This window comes from Podarcis melisellensis (genome assembly GCF_964234715.1).
Source record: "Podarcis melisellensis genome assembly, chromosome: 3".
NCBI classification, from domain to species: domain Eukaryota; kingdom Metazoa; phylum Chordata; class Lepidosauria; order Squamata; family Lacertidae; genus Podarcis; species Podarcis melisellensis.
In genome coordinates, this window is record NC_138530.1 from 8772858 (window position 1) to 8798401 (window position 25544).

At 45.1% G+C, this 25544-nt stretch overlaps 1 protein-coding gene across 2 annotated transcripts in view; it reads right to left on the reverse strand.

The window, feature by feature from the left end:
- The window catches only part of REL (REL proto-oncogene, NF-kB subunit), a 54888-nt gene extending 32111 nt beyond the window's left edge, over positions 1-22777 (reverse strand). For both annotated transcript variants that reach the window (XM_081904066.1, XM_081904065.1), the window contains exons 1-3: positions 22631-22777; positions 7243-7385; positions 3606-3754 (exon numbers count right to left, since the gene is read on the reverse strand). In XM_081904066.1, coding sequence (XP_081760192.1) covers positions 3606-3754; positions 7243-7385; positions 22631-22637 — 299 coding nt within the window. In that variant the 5' untranslated portion in view covers positions 22638-22777. The remainder of the gene's footprint in view (positions 1-3605; positions 3755-7242; positions 7386-22630) is intronic.
- Between the last annotated feature and the right edge of the window lie 2767 nt (positions 22778-25544).

Below are 25544 nucleotides of genomic sequence, written 5' to 3' on the forward strand. Positions count from 1 at the left end.
TCTGAAAGGGAGCTTACACTCCCACGCAGAGAAAGATCCCCCCCTTTAAACTGTCAGCAGAGGACGTGAGCGTCCATTTAGCAGTAGGTATTGTGGCTTTGTGTTTAAAAGGAAGTCACATGGGAAATAGTGCAAATTGGTCAGGTTGGCATTAGAGTTTCCACAAAAAAACAGGGTAATGTCAAACCATGTGATCAAGGAAAAAATGGTAATATATTGCCTATACACAGATAGATGGCAAATAAATAGATACACACACAGAGAGAGACAGAGAGAAACAGAGCCAGTTTTCTGATCTCATTTGAATAGGTGCTAATGCAGCTTTCTAATTTGCATGTGATGGTATCAGGTCACAGGACAGCATTAAGGGACTCTCCCCACCTACCTCCAGAAACCTGATTCTTTCCCACATGGAAAACCCATGACATCACCCCACCCCTGGGAGGATGCAAAATAGGAAGTTGAAAGCCAGATAATACTGTGCAATATCAGAAATCAGAGCAAATTGCAAAAGAGGCATCTCATGCTAACCAGCCAGTATCTCCCTATCCCTGGGTCTTCCTGACCCCATTATATGCCTGGTGAGATGAACACTAAACAAAAACTTGAATGTGGCGTGGCTGATGCTTTTCGGAATGGCTGCTCTAGCAGGAGAATGAAAACAAGAGAGGGGCTTTTGTAGCACTTTAAATCCTAACTGATATGCAGAATGAGCCTATGCCTGTTTACTTGCAATGCTGTGCTCAATGGGGATTTCTCTTTAGTAAGTGTGTTTATCATTTGCTGCCTTATCGAGGCACAAGGGACACGGGTGGCGCTGTGGTCTAAACCACAGAGCCTCTTGGGCTTGCCGATCAGAAGGTCGGCGGTTCGAATCCCCATGACGGAATGAGCTCCTGTTGCTCTGTCCTAGCTCCTGCCAATCTAGCAGTCTGAAAGCATGCCAGTGCAAGTAGATAAATAGGTACCACTGTGGCGGGAAGGTAAACGGCATTTCTGTGTGCTCTGGCTTCCCTCACGGTGTCCCGTTGCACCAGAAGCGGTTTAGTTATGCTGGCCACGTGACCTAGAAAGCTGTCTGTGGACAAACGCCGGCTCCCTCGGCCTGAAAGCGTTATGAGCGCCACAACCCCATAGTCACCTTTGAGTGGACTTAACCATCCAGGGGTCCTTTACCTACCTAGATGGGGGCCCACTTCATCAGATGCATGAAGCATTCCTACTTTGCTGGTATATCCACGCACAGGTACCGTATGTGAGAGTACTTGCGCTTTAACGCTCTGTGTCTGAGTGTTGTTGTTGTTTTGCTTTGAGCTTTCCCCTGGCTCTTTAAAGCTGAATCAGAGCAAATGTCAGTTCGGGATTTCCACTGATTGAAGTTTGCTCCGATTGAGCTTTAAAGAGCAGGTCTTTGTGGGGAGAGCTCCGGAGGAAAAAAGAAAGGGTGCTCAGACACAAGCTCTGAGTGTGTATGTGATTCAGAGAGCTAGAAACTATGAAAGGCAACCAGTAGAAGTTGCTGTCACTGCTGTGCAAAGCGCAAATGCATCTTCTGGCTAGCTTAGTTGGTTTGAGCGTGGTGCTGATAATACCAAGGTTGCAGGTTCAATCCCCACACGGAACAGCTGCATTGAAGGTTGGACTAGATTATCCCCAGGGACCCTTCCAAACTGTGATCTCTCCAAACTGGCTGTACATAGCTGTCAACGTTTCCCTTTTTTAAAAGGGAAATTCCCTTATTCCGAATAGGATTCCTTGCAAGAAAAGGGAAAAGTTGACAGCTATGTGGCTGAATAGGCAGTAAAACGGCAAAAATGCAATTCAACACTGGCAAGCATAAAGGGGCAGGGGGGAGGAGGGAAATCTAATTTCACAAAATACAGTTATGGTGGTGATGACCACGAATGAGACCTTGAGGTATACGGAATTATGCACAGTGTAGAGAAAGTGGATAGGCCTCTCTCAGAACGCTAGAACCCAAGGGCTAAATGTTAGATGAAACAGGACGCTGAGTGCTTCCTTCACACAGTGCATAGCTATAGTATGGGAAAATGCTATCCCAAGAGGCAGGGATGGCCACCAACTTGGATGGCTATAAAAGATGACTAGCCATGGAGTTATCCATGGCTACTAGTCATGATGGTTATGTTGTACCTCTGATGTGGGGGGGCAACATGCCTCCAAAATCACAAGTAAGGAGCTGCTCTTGCGCTCAGGGGTCTGGCTTGTGGGTTCCCCGCAGCCTCTGAGAGTGTTAGAATTCCTGCTCCGTGTCTGCAGTCATGGGATTGTTGTCTATCACATGACGGTATATGTTTTGACTCCACAGAGTGGGAAGTGACGGAGACAGGATGTTTGTGTTACCGTGTTCCATGAAGTGGGACTATTGTCCTTTGGTTTTTTTCCTCTTTGCTGTCTGATGCTAGAGAGAGAGGGAGCCATGTTGCAGTGCTCCACGTGTGTTTATATGTAAATAAAGTAGATTAGCCAAAATGCTGAGTTCTGTTACGCAACTGCGCAAACTCTGCAGATCCCTAGGTGTGCCTGTGTCTGTTGGCATCAGTTGCTGTGATGTTCGGGCTGAAGAAAGCTTTTGAAGCTCCTGAACGATCGACCAGGAGGGAGAGAACATGCCAGTCGGGCATGTGTCTCTGCCAGGGTCCTACTCGAGTGTAGGCTGAACTCCTGACAAAGAGAACAGGATGGTGGACTAGATGAGTCATTGGTCTGATCCTGAAGAGCTCTTCTTATGTACACAAGATACATACCGTGGCCATTTACAACAGCAGTAAGTAGCACTGACAAGACTCTGCTGGGTAACTTTAGCCCCTGCCGTGAGCAAGAAGTCCCCAGTCTCGATTAAGCTCTAAAGCAGGGGTCAGCAAACTTTTTCAGCAGGGGGCTGGTCCACTGTCCCTCAGACCTTGTGGGGGGGCCGGACTATATATGAACGAATTCCTATGCCCCACAAATAACCCAGAGATGCATTTTAAATAAAAGCACACATTCTACTCATGTAAAAACACGCTGATTCCTGGACTGTCCGCGGGCCAGATTTAGAAGGCGATTGGGCTGGATCCGTCCCCCAGGCCTTAGTTTGCCTACCCATGCTCTCAAGGTATCAAATCAAAGATGCTGATAAGTTTTAGGTTGGGAACATTGCACTGGAATCTCCCTTTGAAGGATGTGTATGAACTTTCAGGGAAGCAGCAGACTGATGGGAGCAGGCTTCTGTTCACAAGAGCTTATTTTGCAACAATCCTGTTAATCTTTAAACTTCAAAGGTCACCCACTTTCCTACCTGGAGATACCGGGGTTTGAACCGGGGACCTTCCTGCTTGCAAGGCAAACACTCTACCACTGAACTATGGATCTGGATAGGACTATAAGGTTGGAGCCAGCATTTATCTTGCTGCCATGTTCTTCTGATTGTTCAAGTTGAGAAGGAGCTCTTGAAGCATGTCTGGAGAGCTCACAAAGAACCCCCTTTCTATATTAACCATCCTGTCTGATTATCCTCTCTAAGAAGAGGATGTTGTACCCGTCAGGTCTCTGATCCAGCAAGGATCTGTCTTTGGCCACATATAACAGCAGCCACTACTTACATCAGAACTCTGCGCTCCGGCCCAAATTCAGCTTCATAGAAACCATTTTCGCAGTCTTTTCCAACCAGCCGATGGGGGTGAGGTCTGTATGGCTCGTTCTTAGTCACCAACGTTATTCTGATTTTTATTTTCCCGAAGTAGTTGAACACCTGTAAAGGAAAGAGAGAGAGGAGAGAGCCCATCACCCTTGTGCCTTTTGTCAGACGTGGAGAGGAATTGTCACGTTCAAGGCGAAACCAGCTGCCCTGATTACAAGAAGGTTCTATTTCAATATGCTGGTTTTAACCTTTAAAGTCCTTCACAATCTCAGGCAGCAAGGAAACGCTGACACGGCAACAAGTAAACCCTGGAAGCGGGGCCTTCACAACTGTGGCCCCTGAAATATTTTGTTCCCAAGGAACTATAATAGAACCATAAAACTGCAGAGTCGGAAGGGATCCTGAGAATCATCTAGTCCAACCCCCTTGAATGCAGGAATATGCAGCTGCCCCATACAGGTATCGAACCTGCAACCTTGGTGTTATCATCACCACACTCTTATGGGATTCAAAAGGGATTGTCAAACCTAGTCTTCTTGCTATGATTTTTTTTAAAAATTCTAATTAGTCATTTGTATTTGTTGTTTTGTCTGGTTTTGACCTTTAAAGCCCTATGTGGCCTAGGACCCACGTACCTACTGGACCGCCTCTCCTGGTATGCCCCGAGGAGGACCTTAAGGTCCACAAATGACAACACTTTGGAGGTCCCAAGTCGCAAGGTGGTTAGATTGGTCTCAACTAGGGCCAGGGCCTTTTCAGGACTGGCCCCGATCTGGTGGAACGCTGTGTCACAAGAGACCAGGGCCCTGCGGGACTTGGCATCTTTCCTCAGGGCCTGCAAGACAGAGCTGTTCCACCTGGCCTTTGGTTTGGACTCAGACTGACCCTTATGTTTCCCTCCCCTTGTGGTTTTTATGTATGGGCTACTTTTAAAATGAGGCTGCATTTTAACTTGTATTTTTAATTGGTTCCCCCCCCCATTATGTTTTTACTGTAATTTTACAGGTGTTAGCCACCCTGAGCTGGGCTCTGGGCGGGGTATAAATATTATTATTATTATTATTATTATTATTATTATTATTATTATTATTATTATCATCATCACTGCTTAGGGCAAGCATCTTATAAACAGCTAAAACATATGAACAAATGAACAGCACTACACAAGCAACTGAAGAGGCCAAGCTACAGGTGTCACTGAATATGTGGTTAAATATTACATGTATTTTCTTCCAACAAACAGGAGAGCTGCCATTTCTGCTGGGTCCGCTTTTAAGCTCTCGCTTTCCTGCCTGCTGCAGTCCTGCAGTTTGGCCATCTTAAATGCAGGACAAATAGAAGCAGAGTTGGAAGGGACCCCAAGGGTCATCTAGTCCAACCCCCCCTTTGCAGTGTAGAAATCCTGCCCACAGCCATCTCTGGATGGGCTCGAACCACCAGCCTTCTGGCTAAAAGCCAGAGGCAACAGTGAGTGGAGAAATGAATGTGAATTTTGTATTTGTACAGTAGAGTATCTTCCACAAACATCTTCAGAACCTTTTTCGAGCTTCTATCCAGGCAAGCCAGACCAGAGTTCAAGAACACATTCCAGCCAGGCGAAAACACTAATGGAGCATGAAGGATGTGGCCTGGGGAGAGAGCATGTGTCCAGGGAGGAGGAATGGCTAAGTGAGAGTCCTGGGGGCCAGATGGAGCAGCATGGAGGGCTGCCTTCGGCCCCCTGGCCTGAGCTTGCCCACCTGTGTCCTAGAAATCAACTTGGGGCACCTCCAAACACATACCGGTGACTTCAGAGTGCCCGAGTATAGTTGATTAGGAGGCACTGTGTCAAGAAGACCGCTTCCCCCTTAAAGATCAGAGTTCTTAAGATAACGAAAGTGACAGGAAAATGCACTGGGAAGTTGAGATAGCACTTGCTTTGAGATGGCATAATCTAACCTCCCCATAAACAAATCAGAATGAAGGTTCAATAAGCAGGTGGTCTGGAAGGGCCCTTCTCCTGCAGTGCTATACCTAAGAGCTGTTTGACAGTGGAGCAGACTCCCTCGGGAGGTTGTGGACTCCCTTTCCATGGAGGTTTTTAAGCAGAGGTTGGATGGTCACCTGTCATGTATGATCTACTTAAGATTCCTGCATTGTAGGGGCTTGGACCATCCAACTCAACAATTCCATGATTCTATTATTCTACTCCAGGCATAGGCAAACTCGGCCCTCCAGATGTTTTGGGGCTACAACTCCCATCATCCCTAGCTAACAGGTCCAGTAGTCAGGGATGATGGGAGTTGTAGTCCCAAAACATCTGGAGGGCCGAGTTTGCCTATGCCTGTTCTACTTACTTACCGAATTCAATGTCCCTTACTTCCAAGTAGACATGCATATAATTTGGCTGTTAGTGGCCTTTAGAGCCTTACTCCTACGTGCCCACTCAACCACTTTGACTGGCAGAACTGTCAGGTGCCACGTAATATCCGTTCTGCATTTGTAATATAGTGCATTCGATCATATAGTGTGGCATCACCGATTCCTACACTTTGGGACCTGCGTCTGTTGATATCAAGAAAGCCCCTTCGTTGCAATATTTTCAGCGCCTGCTAAAATATTATTGTTTAGACAAGCCTACTCAGATGCTTAGGAAGCTGAGGTAACTTTAATCTGTTTTAGTATTTTAACTTTTTATGTTTTAAAGTGTTGTTGCACACCCCCCCCCGATTTTATTGCATTATCTATTTTGTAAAACAATTTGAGGGTTGTTTCTTTCTTTCTTTGTTTTACAATCAAGCGAAATATGAAATAAGTAAGTACCGTATTTTTTGTGCTATAGGATGCACTTTCCCCCTCCAAAAATGAAGGGGAAATGTGTGTGCGTCCTATGGGGCGAATGCAGGCTTTCGCTGAAGCCTGGAGAGCGAGAGGGGTCAGTGCGCACCGACCCCTCTCGCTCTCCAGGCTTCAGGAAGATATCTGCAAGCCTTGGAAGCCTGCGGGAGTTCCCGCCGGGCTCCCACAGCTTGCGGAGAGCTGCCTGCATCCTGAAGCCTGGGGAGCGCAGTGGAGTGCACCCCGGGCTTTGGGCAGCTCTCTGCAAGCCGTGGGAGCCCGGCGCGACTTCCTCGGGCTTTGGGCAGCTCTCCGCAAGCCGTGGGAGCCCGGCGCGACTTCCCCGGGCTTTGGGCAGCTCTCCGCAAGCCGTGGGAGCCCGGCGCGACTTCTCCGGGCTTTGGGCAGCTCTCTGCAAGCCGTGGGAGCCCAGCGCGACTTCCTCAGGCTTTGGGCAGCTCTCTGCAAGCTGTGGGAGCCCGGCGTGACTTCCTACTGGGCTCCCTAGGCTTGCAGATAGCAGCCTGTTCTGGGGGCTGGGGTCAGGGAAGCTCGGGCTTCCCCCGCCCCAGCCCCGTGCCTGGGGGGGGAAAATAATTTTTTTTCTTTATCCCCCCCCCAAAAAACTAGGTGTACCCTATGGGCTGGTGCGCCCTATGGGGCGAAAAATACGGTAAGTAAGTAAGTAAATGAAACAATAAGCATTTGCCTCTTGGGCAAAACAACTCTGGTTCCTTTTTAAAAGAAGGGAAAGACAAAAAGACAATAACGAAGAGGAATACCTGTAGGGCCGGGAAAGTCCGATTCATATCGCTGCTGTGTTCTCCCGGAATGCTGCCGGCTGATCTCCCCTCACATTTGTACCGGAAACGCATCCCTCTCTGTCTAGGCTGCTCACATATTTCAATGTATGGTTCGTGACCATCTTTGGAAAGAAAGAAAACAGTGCAACATGTTATTTTTTAAAAAAGGTAAAGTATTCCCTTACAGCAGGCAGAAAAGTCTACAAACAGAGGATGTAGGAATCAGGTCTCTCTTCCGTTGCAAATTCTGCATTTTCATACACCCATTTATACCTGTAGAGCAGTGTTTCTCAAACTTGGGTCCTCAGACTACAATTCCCATCATCCCTGACCATTGGTCCCACTAGCTAGGGATGATGGGAGTTGTAGTCCAACAATAGCCAGGGACCCAATACAGAGAAAAACGTATCCTTTTGCTTTATACTGGGTAAAGCCACTGATCCCTACAGCTCAGTGTTGTTCACACTGACTTGCAGAAGCACCCCAGGGCTTCAGGAAGGGGTCCTCTCACAGTCCTACTTGGAGATGCCAAGGGGTTGAACCTGGAAACTTCAGTACTCTGCCACAGTTATCACAGCCCTTCGCTTAGTTGCGGATAAGCCAGAAAACTCCTCTTAGAAATCGGGACTGATAGGATTAATTAAGTTACAGATAGGTAGCCGTGTTGGTCTGCCATAGTCAAAACAAAAAAAAAAAAATCCTTCCAGTAGCACCTTAAAGACCAACTAAGTTAGTTCTTGGTATGAGCTTTCGTGTGCATGCACACTTCTCCAGATACACTGAAGTATCTGTGTATCTGAAGAAGTGTGCATGCACACGAAAGCTCATACCAAGAACTAACCTAGTTGGTCTTTAAGGTGCTACTGGAAGGATTAATTAAGACTGTCTGAACAGGTGCTTCTCTCAACCTTGGAACTATGGTTTAAATAAGAATGATTTGGGAGCATGTGATAAATATTTCTCTGTGTTGTTGTTTTTGCTAAGCTATGCTAGCTAAGAGTATATGCGAGTCATTGTTCTCCAAATGGATTGCAGTTTCCAGCAGCTTCACGTGTCATATTGATGTGTAGCCTGAAATTGGATTTGTGAAGCAAAGTACAAGAGTATGTCATAAATATGTACGGAAAAGTGTGTGTTGTCTCTTCTGAAGCAGAAGCGATGGGAAACACTGCCTGTCCATTGTCCCTACTGAGAAACCAGCTCCTCCTCTTTCTGAACTGTTTCTTGGGCTAGCTATTTAATATCAGAACAGCTATGCAAAATTAACAATTGGTAGCTAAGTTTGCTTGTTTTCCTCTTCTCTCCTCATCCCTTTATCATTTTATGCTGTGTCTTTTAAATTGTAAACTTGAGGACAAGGATTGCCTTGTTTTTACTGATCTTATGTAAGCCACTGGAAGCCTTTTCTTCTAATTAGTGGTCTCTGTGTGTATTTTTAAATGCTTTAAACCACAGCGAGTCACACACATATTTCTGCTCATCTTTTGAATATGCAGCTTTATTTGTCAGATTATTATTATCATGTGCGTTTATCATATCATGGATTAATTTTATGTGGTTCTGCTTGAGGGAAAACCAGTCTTCTTTAAAAAAATATGTTAAAACCAAAAATCAGTCATCTCATTAGGAAGGAATGGCTTGATTGAGGCTAGCTGGATTAATGAAATTCAAAAATCAACTTTTATTATACAGCCACAGACCTGATACAAGCAAATCAAAATCATTAATAAAATTGTCTCAACCAGCTGCTGCACTGCTGCTTAAAAACTCTTGTCTTTTTGGCCTAAAATCAAGAGGCAGAGAGAGGCAGAGAGAGAGAGAGAGAGAGAGAGAGAGAGAGAGAGAGAGAGAGAGAGAGAGAGAGAGAGAGAGAGACAGAGAAAGTTATTTGGTTTCTTATCCTGATGATGACATCACCTGCACTTCACTAAGTCAAGAACCAGCTTCTTTCCAACCACTTGATCTGTGGTTGGAAATTAATATCACCAACAGTGTGTATTATGTGCAAAAACAGAACTCAGTCCAAAGGAATAGCTCAGTTGGTAGAGATTGAGACTCTTAATTTCAGGGTTGTGGGTTTGAGTCTCATGTTGGGCAAAAGATTCCTGCATTGCAAGGGTTTGACCCCTTCCAACTCTATAATTCTATGTTCAAATTCATATTTACTTTGAAATAACAAATCTGTGCTTTCCCCATGTTCTTCAGGACACGGTCACCAACAGAGCAACTAACAGAGCCCCATGCATGCAGCCTGTTAAGGCGAAATTTATACATTTCAGCAGAATCCAGTGATAAGTACTGTACTTTACCACTTAGGCTGCAGATCTAGGAAAGCAACCCATCAGGGAGGGGCAGACATTTTAAGGGCTGGGGTAGCTTCTGTTCGAATAGACAAACCTATCTAATTCACATTTTCTGAAACAGTAATGGACCCCTGACCATTAGGTCCAGTCGTGGCCGACTCTGGGGTTGTGGCGCTCATCTTGCTTTACAGGCTGAGGGAGCTGGCGTTTGTCCGCAGACAGTTTTTCTGGGTCATGTGGCCAGCATGACTAAGCCACTTCTGGTGAACCAGAGCAGTGCACGGAAATGCCGATTACCTTCCCGCCGGAGCGGTACCTATTTATCTACTTGCACTTTGATGTGCTTTCAAGCTGCTATGCAAAATGAACAACATCTGCATTTTTTCGTGTTTTGCAGTGCAGTTCCCCAACCAAGTAAGGTGTACACAAAATGCACCATGGTAGGGCAAGGTGATCATCAACCGACATTTGGTGAAAATAACATACAGAAACACATTCTATCTGGGGAAGTTGATTTGCAGAAACGTGAAAATCAGACGAAACCTCACCCATACTGTATTTGTAAATTGGGAGAACTTCCCACCAAATTTCAGAGGAAAAAGAAAATCACAAACTGATGTGGAGATGAGGAATTTAATACTGGATCAATGAAAAATGGAGAAGCTTTTTACCATGGCTTTTTTCTATTGAACAACCCTAGTGCTGAACGCTTGGAATTCACATGTCTGAAGCAAAGAGAGATTACTTCAGAGTATTTTGGAGACTTCCCCTTCTTTATCAATGTAACCATTACAAAGGGGCAATTAGCTAGAAACATATGGCTTTACTAGGAAGTTAGAAACTTCCCCTGTTGTTTGAAAAAGGGAGGGGGGAACACCCTCCCATAACAGGCCGCTAACCAGCTTAAAATACCATATATTGTCTGCACTTGGAGATACACATCTTAATAGTGCTCTAAATCACCCATTCATTTGTCACTCTTCCACAAATCCTGAAATCTGGTAGCTCTTTACTTGAATAAGCAGATTATACATGCACCTGGAACAAGTTCAATACAGGTTTGGTTACATTTTTGGAGTTCCTTTGTAACTGACTGCTAATTAGTGCCAGGAATACCGAAATGAACCTTTATGCAATCAACCTTTATGCAAGTCCTCTGAGGCACAGATTCTAAACCAAAGTTGCTTGAAGATATGCATTTTGATACTAAAGTTTCTACATGCAAAAATAATCCTTTGAATAAATAAATGTGACATTTTCCCCAAAATGTGTTCATTAGCATTTTTTGTTTTTTAGAGGTTTTATTGTAAGGCGCTTAAACTGAGATACATATTTAATGTGTGGATATTTGTGAACTATGCTGGTCTATGACCGCAATAAAGATTTGGATTGGATATTTGGGAAGGGGTTTAAGGGGGGCGGGGAATTAGTATCTACCCTATATAAATACGTCAATCTTCCTAAAATAAAAATGTCCTAAGGCACTGAATTGTACCTCCAACTGTTACATGGTTTCCAGACCATGATGAGGAAATGGAAAAACAAGGTCAAAGCAACAGCTCAAAGTACCAAAACATCAGCAGAAACTATGAACAGCTTCAGGCAAACAAATTTGTACGGCAAAGGCTGTAGCTCAGCGTCAGAGCTCATGTACCTGTACTCAGAAGGTCACAGGTTTGATCCCTGGCGTTTCCAGCTCAAAGGACCAGGCGCAAAGGTGATGGGAAAGGTGATGCCTGAGATCCTGGAGAGATGCTGAGTAGACAATATTGAGCTAGAAAGACAACAGTCTGACATTTAAGGCAGCCTCCCATGGTATCTAGTCAACTGAATTGCTCAGTATTGTCTACACCAGGGGTCTGCAACCCGTGGCTCCGGAGCCGCATGTGGCTCTTTTACACCTTTGCCGCGGCTCCGGGGCGGATACTAGCGAGGGGAGGAGGCGCATTGTGCGCCCCGACACTCCCCACTGTGGCGGGCGCTGTACTGGCTGTGACATCGCATGGGGGCGGTGTGTGCGTTAGTCACGCACCGTCCCGACGTCACCTTCCCGCCCGCCCGCCCACCACATTGTAAGGGGCATTTACGCTGGTCACTGCATTGAAAGGGGGCATGTATGCTGGTCACTGCTTTGAAGGGGAGTGAAGAACACACACACACACACACACAAAAGGTAACTTGTTAATTTAACGTTTATTTCTATGAGGAGGAGTAATTCTGAGGGGTCAAACAAAGAAATAATATTAAAAAATGACAAAAAAGTTATTTTTATAATGACGAGTTTTGCGGCTCCCAGTTTTTTTTCTTCTTCGGAAACGGGTCCAAGTGGCTCTTTTTGTCTTAAAGGTTGCAGACCCCTGGTCTACACTGACTGGCAGCAGTTCTCCAGGATGTCTGATGGTGAGCTTCTCCCAGTCCTACCTGGAGATGCTGGGGATTGAACCTGAGACCTTCTGCATGCAAAGCAGATGTTCTACCACTCAGCTATGGAGCATAGCTGTCCACTTACAGATTTGAAAATAAGGGACCAGCAGCCTCGAAAATAAGGGATCAGCAGCCAAAATAAGGGATTTTCAGAGCACAGCTGTTTTCAACTTCTGAGCCCCTCCGAGCCAAAGGCAGAAAGCCCAGCCAGCAGCCAAACGAAGCCTCAAGCGGTGGTTCCCACAGAGCAGCAACACGGCAAAGGGGATGCAGCAAGGGAAACCACCGTCACCTCTCCACTGGGAAGCGCTGAGCAAAGGCGAGTCCCCAGGCAACGCGGCCGATTTGATCGGCACAAGGCATGCAAGCTCCACCCCCCGTCATTCTTAGATTCCTTATTGGGTGAGCAACTCAGCCAAGCAACACAGTTGGAGCCTCCCTCCTCCCTGGCCGGCCGGCAGGGAGGGAGAGGAGCTGCTTCCTTTGAAATCTGGGAAATTTAAGGGAGATCATCAATAAGGGACAGCAGAGGGACACAGCGCTGGGATAAGGGACTTTCCCGCCAAATAAGGGACGGTTGCCAGCTATGATGTGGAGAGAGTGGTGGTGCTCAGCACAATGAAGAGATGCAGAAATGGACAGCAGTGCCCCTGATGCAGCAATGTTTACACTTGAGTGGAGTCATTTGCAATCTATCCTGTAATGCAGCAAGGGGCTTAACGGTGTGGTGGCGACAACAAAGCTTCTGGCTGTGATTGGCTAAACCAACGTACTGTCGAGGAAGCTGGGGGCTGGACAGGCACCACTGGCTGCCATTGGCTGGACTGAACTGATTTGGTTCTTAAGATCTGGCTCTGCTTTTTGACCTCTGTCTGCCACTGGGCTGCCTCCTGGAGTTCCTCTATTCCTAGCTAGCAGGATGGTGGAAGCTGTAGTCCAAAAACAGCTGGAGACCCAGGTTTGGGAAACCCTGCTCTAGAAACTAGGTTGAACAGAGAGTGGCAGGTGTAAAACGGGGAGTGTTGCAAGCTAGCCTTGCTGTCAATGCATATCCACACTTAGGTCCTACAGAAGAGGATTGTTGGAAGGCAGTAGGCCTCAAAATACCCGCTGTGGGGAGATCAGTGTTGCACTCAGGCTTCTTGTGCATGCCTAGTTGCCTAACATAAGAACAAGGTCTTTGGCCCGATCCCTTCTTACCTTCTTAAGAGGCAGGACAAGCAAGAAGGGAGAGCTTCCCAAAAGAGAAGGGAGAGGCCAAGGGCCAACCCCCCCTCCCAATTTTACAGTATCTTATTTAATGGAGTCACCACCCTTTTGCCTCCTAGGAAGGATGTGATGGAAATTCCCTTATTCCGAATAGGATTCCTCGGAAGAAAGGGAAAAGTTGACAGCTATGGCCAGCTCTAGCTGCTAGTTGCTCTGGAGATTGTCTGCAGAGATTATGGGAAGCATACTCTGGCCTCCACCTCTGGCCAGGAGACCAAGGGCTGGTGAGAGGCTGCACCCTCCAGCTCCTAGGAAGACCATCATGCCAAAGGGGAGACCAGCTGTTGGGAAGAGATGGTGCAACTGCTCTAAGGTTTGCTGTGTTCTCCTTTCCCCATTCCTCCTTTCCTATTGCATCTGTTGGTGAGCAATATTAACAGACCCTTTTTAACCCTCTCAATGTCCATGTAGCATAAAAGGTAAAGGTAAAGGTACCCATTACTCATGGATGGCTCTGGGGTTGTGCGCTCATCTCACTCTATAGACCGAGGGAGCTGGCATTTGTCTGCACTCATCTTGCTTTATTGCACTCATCTTGCTTTATTGCTTTATTGGCCGAGGGAGCCGGTGTACAGCTTCCGGGTCATGTGGCCAGCATGACTAAGCCACTTCTGGCGAATCAGAGCAGCGCACGGAAACACCGTTTACCTTCCCCGCCGGAGCGGTACCTATTTATCTACTTGCACTTGACATGCTTTCGAACTGCTAGGTGGACAGGAGCAGGGACCGAGCAACGGGAGCTCACCCCATCGCGGGGATTCGAACTGGCGACTTTCCGATCAGCAAGCCCTAGGCTCTGTGGTTTAGACCACAGCGTCACCTGTGTCCCCCCATGTAGGATAGCATAGTTGAAATGTGGTTTATTCTCTAGTAGTCACATCTGCATATCAGTTCTGGAGTCTCTGGGGAAACTGTTGTACATGGGAAGCCCAGGAACTGAGTGATGATAACTAGGTTCCAAAGAACTAGGTGGAGGTATCAAAAGAAACTCATAAGAAGCTCAGAGAGATCAATGATCCTTCTAGGCCAGTATTGTCCACACTGGGTAGCAGCAGCTCTCCAGGGGTTCAGACAGGGAGTCTCTCCCAACTGGAGGCTGAGATTTTGTATTGCTGGCAGAGAAGAAGAATAGACATAATTGGGGGCAAATACTGCACATAGTCATAGTCAAAGGGACCCAAGTTCCTCAATGAATCAGTATGATACGAGAGAGAGAGAGAGAGAGAGAGAGAGAGAGAGAGAGAGAGAGAGAGAGAGAGGATAGATGATAGATAGATGATAGATGATAGATGATAGAAGATAGATAGATAGATAGATAGATGATAGATAGATAGATAGATAGATAGATGATAGATAGATGATAGATAGATGATAGATGATAGATGATAGAAGATAGATAGATAGATAGATAGATAGATAGATAGATAGATAGATATAGATAGATAGATAGATAGATAGATGATAGATAGATAGATGATAGATGATAGATAGATAGATAGATAGATAGATAGATAGATGATAGATAGATAGATAGATAGATAGATAGATAGATAGATATAGATAGATAGATGATAGATAGATAGATGATAGATAGATAGAGATAGATAGATAGATAGATAGATAGATAGATAGATAGATAGATGATAGATGATAGATAGATAGATAGATAGATAGATAGATAGATGATAGATAGATAGAGATAGATAGATAGATAGATAGATAGATAGATAGATAGATAGATAGATAGATAGATGATAGATAGATGATAGATAGATAGATAGATAGATAGATAGATAGATAGATGATAGATAGATAGAGATGATAGATAGATTATAGATAGATACATAGATAGTCATAGTCAAAGGGACCCAAGTTCCTCAATGAATCAGTATGATACGAGAGAGAGAGAGAGAGAGAGAGAGAGAGAGAGAGAGAGAGAGAGAGGGATAGATGATAGATAGATAGATGATAGATGATAGATAGATAGATAGATAGATAGATAGATGATAGATAGATGATAGATAGATAGATGATAGATAGATATAGATAGATAGATAGATAGATATAGATAGATAGATAGATGATAGATAGATAGATAGATAGATAGATAGATAGATGACAGATAGATAGATAGATAGATAGATAGATGACAGATAGATAGATAGATAGATAGATAGATAGATAGATAGATGATAGATAGATAGATATAGATAGATAGATTAGATAGATAGATAGATATAGATAGATAGATAGAGATAGATAGATAGATAGATAGATAGATAGATAGATAGATAGATAGATAGAGATAGATAGATATAGATAGATAGATAGAGAAATAAATAAATAAATAAATAAATAAATAAATAGATGATAGATAGATGATAGATACATAGATAGATGATAGATTTTAGATTTGATGGCATTTTGCACAGGCCCCCTAGCCAAATGTCATCAACAACAAATCTGAACAGAAGCACCTTGAAAGCAATAGTCCACTATTGTATATTTCAACCACTCCCACATATAAATGGTACTTGGCAGCAGCCAGCAGCCTGCAAACTGCACGTCTGGTGTTACTGTGTGAAATTTCTAAATGGAGCAGTGAAGGAAATAACAGTGGAATGAGGATCTCCTTCCCGCCCCCAAAACGTGTGCAGCATGTGATATTCATTTTGTAGCAGGAACCCCCCACCCCAATCATTCTGTTTGTATAAACTTCACACACACTCACACACTACATACGCCACATTTCTGTTATAAATTCATAGAAAATCAACCATACATCGGGTTTGCACTGTTCCATTTTTATTTTACTCCGTATGACAAGAACTAACAAAGGGGGGTGGCTTAGTCCTGGTCAGCCATAATCCCTTCACTGTCTCAGCACATCCACAGGAGCCCTGCCCATGCCAACCCTGATGATCCCAGACAGAAGACAATCAAGATCACAAAGAACTTGCATATGGGAGTGGATTCAGCATGGACTGAAACAAAGGACAATGATCAGATCTTCCCTCTGGGGGCAGGAAACTGCAAACTCCCCTTTGTCTCCTGGAAGTGACTCATGGGGAGGGGGGAAGGGAGGAACCAGCCAGGTGACAAGACACTCAGGTTACCACCAACTCCTCCCTCAGCCCCTCCTTTCTGTAATGTATGCATGATGTTTCTGGGGGTGGGCTTGATCTAGAGGAGGGGAATTTCAAAAGTTTTTATAAGACCTTGCACACTATTCTTCGGGGTCTTTCCTCTCTTCTGCAAGTGAGGGGAATACCCTGTTGCAACAGTTCAATAAAGGCCAAGCCTACAGGCTGCTGTTTTGCTCCAAGTTATCCTGGTTGGTGTCTTTGTTTTGTCCAAGGGAGCCCTCGGATTTTTCCTGTAACAATTTGCATGCAGTATATCTGATGTGCAAAGAACTTTACATGTTTACAACTCTTACAAGATATGAGGCAACGTGTCTCTCTGAGCAATTCCACACCTCCTACCCAGAGGTTAGGGCGATTTAAAAGTACTCTCACCACAACTAACAACCTGGCCCTGTCATAATTTGAGGCGTTTTGCTCATCGGAGTGATGGCGATGATGCACAGCAGGCTTGTGTTCTAACCCCCACCCACAACATGTGAGGAAGTTAGCATTGTAGTTTGTGACAAGGGTTAGGCTGAAAGGCTAGATATTTTTTAATGCCAAAAGGTAAAAGCAGTGCATCTCTGTTTCAGAAAACTGTCCTTGTTTTTCCTAGCAAACTTTAGAAAGAGGGGTGGATACAATCCTGCTGAATATGGAGTGTCGTTTTTTTTCTAGAAGCTGGGGACAACCCTTTAGAAACAGAACAAAACACAGCTACGAAGTGCAGTAACCTTATTCCTGTCTGAAAGAAGGAAGCAGTGCTATTAATACACTCATTCAAACACTAATTCTCAGAGCAAACAGCTGACATGCTGCAAACGAAGGCTGTGGATATAAGAGTGCCTGGCCCTTTGGTGTTGCAATTTGCACAATGCATTTAATGCGCTTTGCGATAACCTGCTATGTGCGATAACCTGCTGCATATTACGGACAGAAGAGGCAAGACAAAAGCACTTTTTAATCATTTTCATCATTGAACAATGAGAGGCGCCGTGGCTCAGGTAGGGTGTCCAGGTCTCAGGTGTTAGACCATATGTTAGCCTTGCAGGCTCCTTTTTGGGATGGAGCAAAATCTCAGGATGAGGGGCTAAGACTGACGATTGCTTAAAAGCATAAGAGCATAAGAAGCACCCAGCTGGATTGAACCAAAGGCCCACCTAGTCCAACACAGCTCAGTTGGTCACAGAGCTGTTAGCGCCAAGGTTGCAGGTTCGATCCCAGTATAGGACAGCCACAAATTCCTGAATTGCGGGGGGTTGGACTAGATGATCCTCAGGGTCCCTTCCGACTCTATAATTCTATTATTTTCTTCCCCAACCAGATGGGAACACCCACAAACAGGACATAAAGCGCAACACCACCCTTCTGTTTCCAGGAACTGGAATTCGGAGGCATATTGATCCTAATACTGTGGGTAAGATATTGGCTTCATAAGTGCAGCAACAATGGGTTGCCTAATGCTAAACTCCCTGACCCACCAGTTGACATTCTATGCCTCCACAACTAGGTTTCATCCTTATGAATATAGCTAAATATATTTCTGGAACTTATGTTTTCACCTGTGTGGTGTTGTTGGTTTTTTTCTTCTTGTTTTAAACACCATATTATTTGACTGATAAATTGTTTCATTGATTGTTTTGTAAACTGCTTTGTGACCATCTGAGGTGAAAATGATCTATGAATACTGGAAATAAATAACAGATAATAATAATAATAATAATAATTTCCCAGTAGTGATGTATGGAAGTATGGATGTGAGAGCTGGACTATAAAGAAGGCTGATCGCCAAAGAATTGATGCTTTTGAATTATGGTGCTGGAGGAGACTCTTGAGAGTCCCATGGACTGCAAGAAGATCAAACCATCCATGTTTAAGGAAATCAGCCCTGAGTGCTCACTGGAAGGACAGATCATGAAGCTGAGGCTCCAAGACTTTGGCCACCTCATGAGAAGAGAAGACTCCCTGGAGAAGACCCTGATGTTGGGAAAGATGGAGGGCACAAGGAGAAGGGGACGACAGAGGACGAGATAGTTGGACAGTGTTCTTGAAGCTACCAGCATAAGTTTGACCAAACTGCGGGAGGCAGTGGAAGACAGGAGTGCCTGGCATGCTCTGGTCCATGGGGTCACGAAGAATCGGACACGACTAAACGACTAAGCAACAACAACAACAATAATAATATCAAAAAAACCAAACAAACCACCCTTCACGAAGCTCCTCTCTTAATTTGCTGGGCATCACCCGTCATCTCCCAAACTCCTTCCCCTCAGATTCTCAAGGTCTGAAACTCCAGGAAACCTGGACAGGGCTTAAAACTACTTGGAAGTAATCCACTCTGACGCCTAAACGCTAAACCTTTCTTATATTCCCAGAAGTGGAAGAGACGGCTGGCATTGCTCAACGGCGGGGGCCAAGCCCTCTGCTCACATCTACCAAGGGCTGAGCCTCGGATTTTTTTTTGGGGGGGGGGGGACGGGACACAGAAAACAAAAGCCCTGCTTCAAACTAAATCCTGAAGTCACTTTTTACCTCAGTCATTCCGCAGGGTTTGACAGCAGAGCCACACCCTTCCTGTAAGGCGGGGGGAATAATACACTGATGCATAACCAAAACAAAACCATAAAGTTAAAGCAGCCGTCCTCCACCGCTCTGAGACTCAGCTACTTCCTTCATGAGGCTCAGTTACTTCCTCCAAGGTGTTTCGCCTCTTCCTCTGTGACACTGGTTCCCTCCCCCCTTTTTTTTGTTCAGAGCTGTTGCATCAAGTGGCAGGCAGGGTGAGGCTGGCGGGAACGACACCCTTTCCAAATCCTCTCCTGCTGCATTAAACCACTGCCTTCCTTATTTCTCTCACAGCAGGCAAGTGGACTGGCAGGAGGCAAAAAATAAGGCAACTGGACTGGACAGCGTCAGCAGAGAAAGCAGAGACACTCTGCTATGTTCTGGCTTGGTTTTCATGAATTGGTGGCAGTCATCAAGTTGTTTTGCTTCTATCCAAGCTGGAAGCCATCCACGGGGTTTATTTATTTACTAAATTTGTATACCGCCCTGCAGTTCACAACACAAAACTACAATAATAAAAAAAATTAAATACATAATCAAAACAAAAACAAGGAAAACCCAATAATCTCCTGTCCCCAACACATTTTAAATGGCATAAGATGCCATTCAGCCAAAGAGGGACGCTTTCGCCTGGTACCTAAAAGTATATAATAAAGATGTATAATTTAAATTTAATTTAATTTAAAGACAAGAGTGCCTGGCGTGCTCTGGTCCATGGGGTCACGAAGAGTCGGACACGACTAAATGACTAAACAACAACAACATAATTTAAAAACCGGAGGGAGGGAGAGACAGCATTTATCTCCTGAACACACTGTAGAACATCAGATGTGCACAAATTTCTTGTGAAATTAAATTAAAAATTATGGGTTTTTTCCCTCCCATTATCATCTAGCATTTGCCACAAGACATCTAGTCTGTGTGACGAATACCAAGTCAAATGAGTGAATCCTACTCAGACAGAGTCTGGTGACGTGAACTGTGATGCCTCATAACTTCATGAATTTCTCTAAAAGTCAGAAAGCATATTTTACCAAAGGTTCATAAGCAGGCTGTTTGTATCCTCATTCCCAAAGACTTGAGATGAGTTGTTGTTGTTGTTGTGCCACTTGCAGAGAAGGGAAGCCCTCCCAGCTCATCAATTGTTGGCTTATCGATACTTTTCATTTGGTGTCCTTACTATGTAGTGTAAGACATTTAAAGTCCACAACTTTCCCAAATGGCTCCTGTGAACTGCAGCTTGGTTTCTAGGAAATGTATGTCCTCAATCCTGAGAATGGTATTTAGGCAGAAGGTCAACAGGAGAGCTTTACTTGGAATGCAGTTGAGGAAGTATTAAGGTTTCAGTGCTGATTGATCTGTTGTTGGCTTGACAATTACTGACTTATCCTGCTATCAACCTGAGCCTGCATAGCCAATTATGGCTTTATATTTTCTAACCTTGCTCTCTTCATATTTTCCCTTTTGAATTCAAAATAATAAAAATTAGAAATGAAAACATTATGGGGGCAAAGTTGTGGCTTGGAATGAATTATTTCAAACTGTGTTGTTGTTGTTTTTTAAATCAACCACACGGACACGTAAAGGCTGCCTTTCCAAGTATGTATATACGGAAGTAAATTCCCTTGAAGTTAGTGGCAATTCAATGTAAGTAAATGTGCCTCTCCACACACCACAGTGAGGGGAAATCCTAGTTGATCCCTTTTCTCTCTGTGGTGTGTAAATACATGTCATTAAGTAAAAGCCAAGTGATGGGAAGAAGAGATTTAGCACAGCAATAGCTGAAGTCAGGCAGTAACCACAGAATGCCAGCACCGCCTAGGGAGACTGTCTCAACATAGGAGGGAGAAAATAAGTGGGTGGAATACAACATGCTCCGAAGGCTTGCTCTTGCACACGGACAAGGTTCTAAAGAACATTTGTTGTACGAGTTGACAAGCAGCAACAAAACTACCAGCAAAGCATCTCTCACGGGGCTTATCAGCGTCCATCCCTTTAAAAATAATTTATGCCCCATGAATTCATTGTTAGGGACGCGGGTGGCGCTGTGGGTTAAACCACAGAGCCTAGGACTTGCCGATCAGAAGGTCGGCGGTTCGAATCCCCACAACGGGGTGAGCTCCCATTGCTCGGTCCCTGCTCCTGCCAACCTAGCAGTTCGAAAGCAGGTCAAAGTGCAAGTAGATAAATAGGTACTGCTCCGGCAGAAAGGTAAACGGCGTTTCCATGCACTGCTCTGGTTCGCCAGAAGCGGCTTAGTCCTGCTGACCACATGACCCGGAAGCTGTACGCCGGCTCCCTCGGCCAGTAAAGCGAAATGAACACCACAACCCCAGAGTCGGTCACGACTGGACCTAATGGTCAGGGGTCCCTTTACCTTTTCATTGTTATTGTTTTTCATTGTTATAGTTGTCATTCAGTGGGGGTTGGACTTGAGGGAGCTGGTGGCCACAAACGTCTCAGAGCTGGCTGTTACAGCACAGCAGCAAAAAGAGCTTATTCTACACTTAAGATCCCTGCTTCAGTTCAGGAGGTGGCCTGTCCACACATACCCCTTACCTGCAATGAGGCTGTGATGTGCTGAGTCTGACCCGCCTTACAGGTAAAGATTACGAAGACAATGCATGCAAAGCACTTCCAGGTATCTAAAGCGTTGCCTAAATGCTGCAACAGCAAGGAGCCTGGAGGGCCGGAGTCGACACATCCCTGCCTTAAGGAAAACCTTCACAACAGCCTCCTGGATCAGGCCACTGGTCCATTCAGCATCCTGTTCTTCTCACAGTAGCCAGACAGATTCCTGTGGAAAGCCTGAAAGAATACTCTAGGGGCTGACACCACTTGCAGTTCTCAGCTACTGGTATTCAGAGACATACTGCCTTGACTTTTGAGGCAGAGCCCAGCCGCCACGGCAAACAGCCACAACGGACGGTGGCACCATTTTTAAGGCTGTGAGAAGATGCCACGAGTCAAACTTCATCTCCAACCACTTCATCTCCAGATCAAGAGAAGCTACAGGTGCTTATCGCTGTGAACCACCCTGAAATCTACACATGAATAATAATAATTGTTGTTGTTGTTGTTGTTGTTATTATTATCATCAGCTCCCTGCTTTGCCTCTGGCTCTTGTGTTCTTCCACAGAGCAAGCCAAACACCTCAGTCAGTAGAGCAGGAGACTCCTAACCTCACGGTCGTGGGTTCGAGTCTAGGTGAGCCTTGCGGTCCCTTCCAGCTGTGCAGTTCTGTGATGTGGCAACATGAACCGCTGCATCTCACAGACGGCTTATCGGCCTCCAAAGAGCTGTGCTTCTTTCTTTCTTTCTTTCTTTCTTTCTTTCTTTCTTTCTTTCTCTCTTTCTCTCTTTCTCTCTCTCTCTCTCTCTCTCTCTCTCTCTCTCTCTCTCTCTCAGATTGAGGTGGGGAAAGTGTGTTTGCGCGTGTGTCTGCTAACATGCCAAAAAAGAAAAAAGTTCTGAGTCATGCCACCTTCTTTGAATTTATTTTCATTATTACTCCAGCTCAGGTCTCTGGCAGAGAGAGAGAAAGAAAGAGAGAGAGAGAGAGAGGTCTTTCCCAGCGGGGACATTGTGCGCGCAAAGCTTGGGTTTCTGCCCCGCGGAGATGCGCCAAAAAGATCACTTCCAGTGAGCACTCAGGGCAATGATTTCCTTCAGATCACTTACCAGCCATGGCGCTGCTTCCTCCCGCTGGCGTTGTCTGCCCGATCGGGGATTGCTTTTTGCAAAGCTGTCCGTCTCGCAGGCTGCAGCTTGTGCCTCCCGATGTTTCTGTTTCTGGTCTGGGCTGCTCTCGCCGGACTCCAGCTGCTACTACTATCGCTCCACTCCCCTACCCCGCGCAGGGCTGGGAATTTCCCCCGAGCTATGACGAGCATTTGGGGAGGCTGGCCCCGAGGTGACGTACTTGCCCGCCTCCTTCTCCAAAAGCGCTTTAGACAGCCCAGAAACCTCAACACCTCCTTGCTGCCTTCTCACTTGGCGTGCCGGTGAGGTCAGAACCCCACAGACCAGCCCATAACCTTTCTTTTCTGAATGTCAAGTTAGGGGAGCCCCCCCCCCTTTGTGATCCTCTCCCCCCCCATCAGCTTTTAAGCAAATATCCCAAAACACTGGTGTCATCATGAATGCTTAATATGAGAGCAACCTTTCTTTTCTTTTTCTTTTTTTAAACTTTTTATTAAATTTTCCATTTTAACAATCCGATCAAATCACATTAAGTATACCAAATTATACAAATACATATCATGCAGTCCAAATATTCTGCCAAAAGCAACCCTTTTTTTTCACCCAGTGGGGACAGAAATCCATTTCTGCTTATGTGGGGGGCAGTTGAGCCAGGAAAAAGAAAGGGGGGAGCTATTTAATTTAATTGTGTTATTTATTTATTTATTTATTTATTTATTTATTTTTCACCAACTGTAAAGGAGATGAATTTATTTGACCCTATCTACATCAAGATATATACTTATCACCAAACTCTGAATATAATTGTACAGTGTATTAATTAACATTATTTTTTTTAATATATTAGTGGCCATGTGATAATTTTAGCTTGTAAATTTTATTGTTTAATGTCTTAACTTTGTAGCTTTTAAGTTTTTTGTATCAATCCAGTATATTTTATTTTAATTGTTGAATGATTCTGTGTACATTGCGGCAGGCTTTGGCTATGTGCAATAAAACTGACTGAGAATTTATATTCATTTATCCCACCCTCCAGAATTTCTCCTCCCAGGGCAGCTCACATATTGCATTTGACCACATTCAAATGATTTAAAAATACCAATTAAAATAGTAGTGCCAATAAAAGGCAACAGCAGCAGGAAGAGTACATTTTGCAGCTTGCATTGCATACTTCAGTAGCTGGACGGAAGAGTTATTTTATTACTGATTCCCAGTGTGGAGGGAGACATTTTGGAGTGATCTTGCCTCTACACTTGTTGCAGCTCCAGTTAGAGGTAACCCAGCACAGTTACCAAGGATGTTTTGTGGGATCAGTTTCACCTTATGCAATCAGAGGATGCGGACAAGGTGGCAATGCATCGCACCTCGTCCCTCCCGGCTTATCAAATCTTGCAGACAGGGAGCCCACTGGTTGGTACTTGACCCTTTGGATTGCAACAGCCAGTTGCCAATACCCCCATTTTGTGGGACGCAAGTGGTGCTGTGGTCTCAACCACCGAGGCTCTTGGGCTTGCCGATCAGAAGGTTGGCAGTTCGAATCCCCGCGATAGGGTGAGCTCCCGTTGCTCTGTCCCAGCTCCTGACAACCTAGCAGTTCGAAAGCATGCAAGCTCAAGTAGATAAATAGGTACCACTGCGGCGGGAAGGTAAACAGTGTTTCCATGCACTCTGGTTTCTGTTGTGCCAGATGTGGTTTAGTCATGTTGGCCACAGGAGCCAGAAAGCAGTCTGCGGACAAACGCCAGCTCCCTCGGCCTGAAAGCAAGATGAGTGCCGCAACCCCATAAGTCATCTTTGAGTGGACTTAACCGTCCAGGGGTCCTTTACCTTTACCTTGCCTTACCTCCAATTTTAAGGAAGGTGGTGGAAAGGACCATGGTGGGGCAGCTGCAGGCATTCTAGGAAGACACAGATTATTTACATTCGTTCTGTTATAAGAATTTTAAGGTTTTGTGTGTGTGTGTGTGTGCGCACGCGCATGTGTGTGTATTCATAATATAAACCACATGTCTGAAACCTCACAGATTAGGTCCTGATCAAATTGACCTCAAATATTTCTCTGCAAGGTCAAAGTGGGAAACCTCCCCATTGTCTCTTTCCTCACAAATCCTGTCTTCACAAATCCTGTTTTAAGGGCACATTCAAGATATGAACAGGGTGTGAGCCTGTGACCTGTGACCTAGATTCAGGAATTAAGTAGTTATAATAACAAAAGAGTGGCCAAACAACCCAGATAAGGCAATCGGGTAACTTGCCAGACAGGAGATAAACAACGCACTCAGATTTCTGTTGTAGACCGCCTTTTCTGTGACGTAGATATGATGTATCTGGGGGGGGGTGTCTTGGGCTATACCCCTTCTGTGATGTTACGTATGATGTTTCTGGGGGTGGTCTTGGACTCCAGGGCGGGCAATTTAAAATGTCTATATAAGGGCTTGCGCGCATGACTTTGGGTCCACCTCATCTCTCCTGCGTGTGGGGGAACACCCTGTTGCAACAGATAATAAAGATCAGGCTTGCTAGCTGCTTTGCTTCTCGATTTTATCCGGTTGGTCTCTGTTATTTTCTCCTACCAATAGAGTACCTACAAAAGGACTCTATATGGGCTCTTGGGCTCATAAGGGAAAAGGAGCAGTTTTTTTCTTATAACAATTCCAATCTGGATCCAAGCCTGGCCATGGAACTGAGTCGCCCCTGGTCGCCCTGGTGAATGACCTCTGCAGACATTGTGGGGAGTGGAACCTTGCTCCTGGTTAATCCGCAACTGAATTATTATTACCTTGAGACAGCTAGCAACTGGGGTGGGGGGGGAGAGAGAGAGAGACTGATCCTGGCAAGAAACTAATCCTGGCGTTGTGCTTATATGCCTTTTGAGAATTGCAGCTTGATTTGC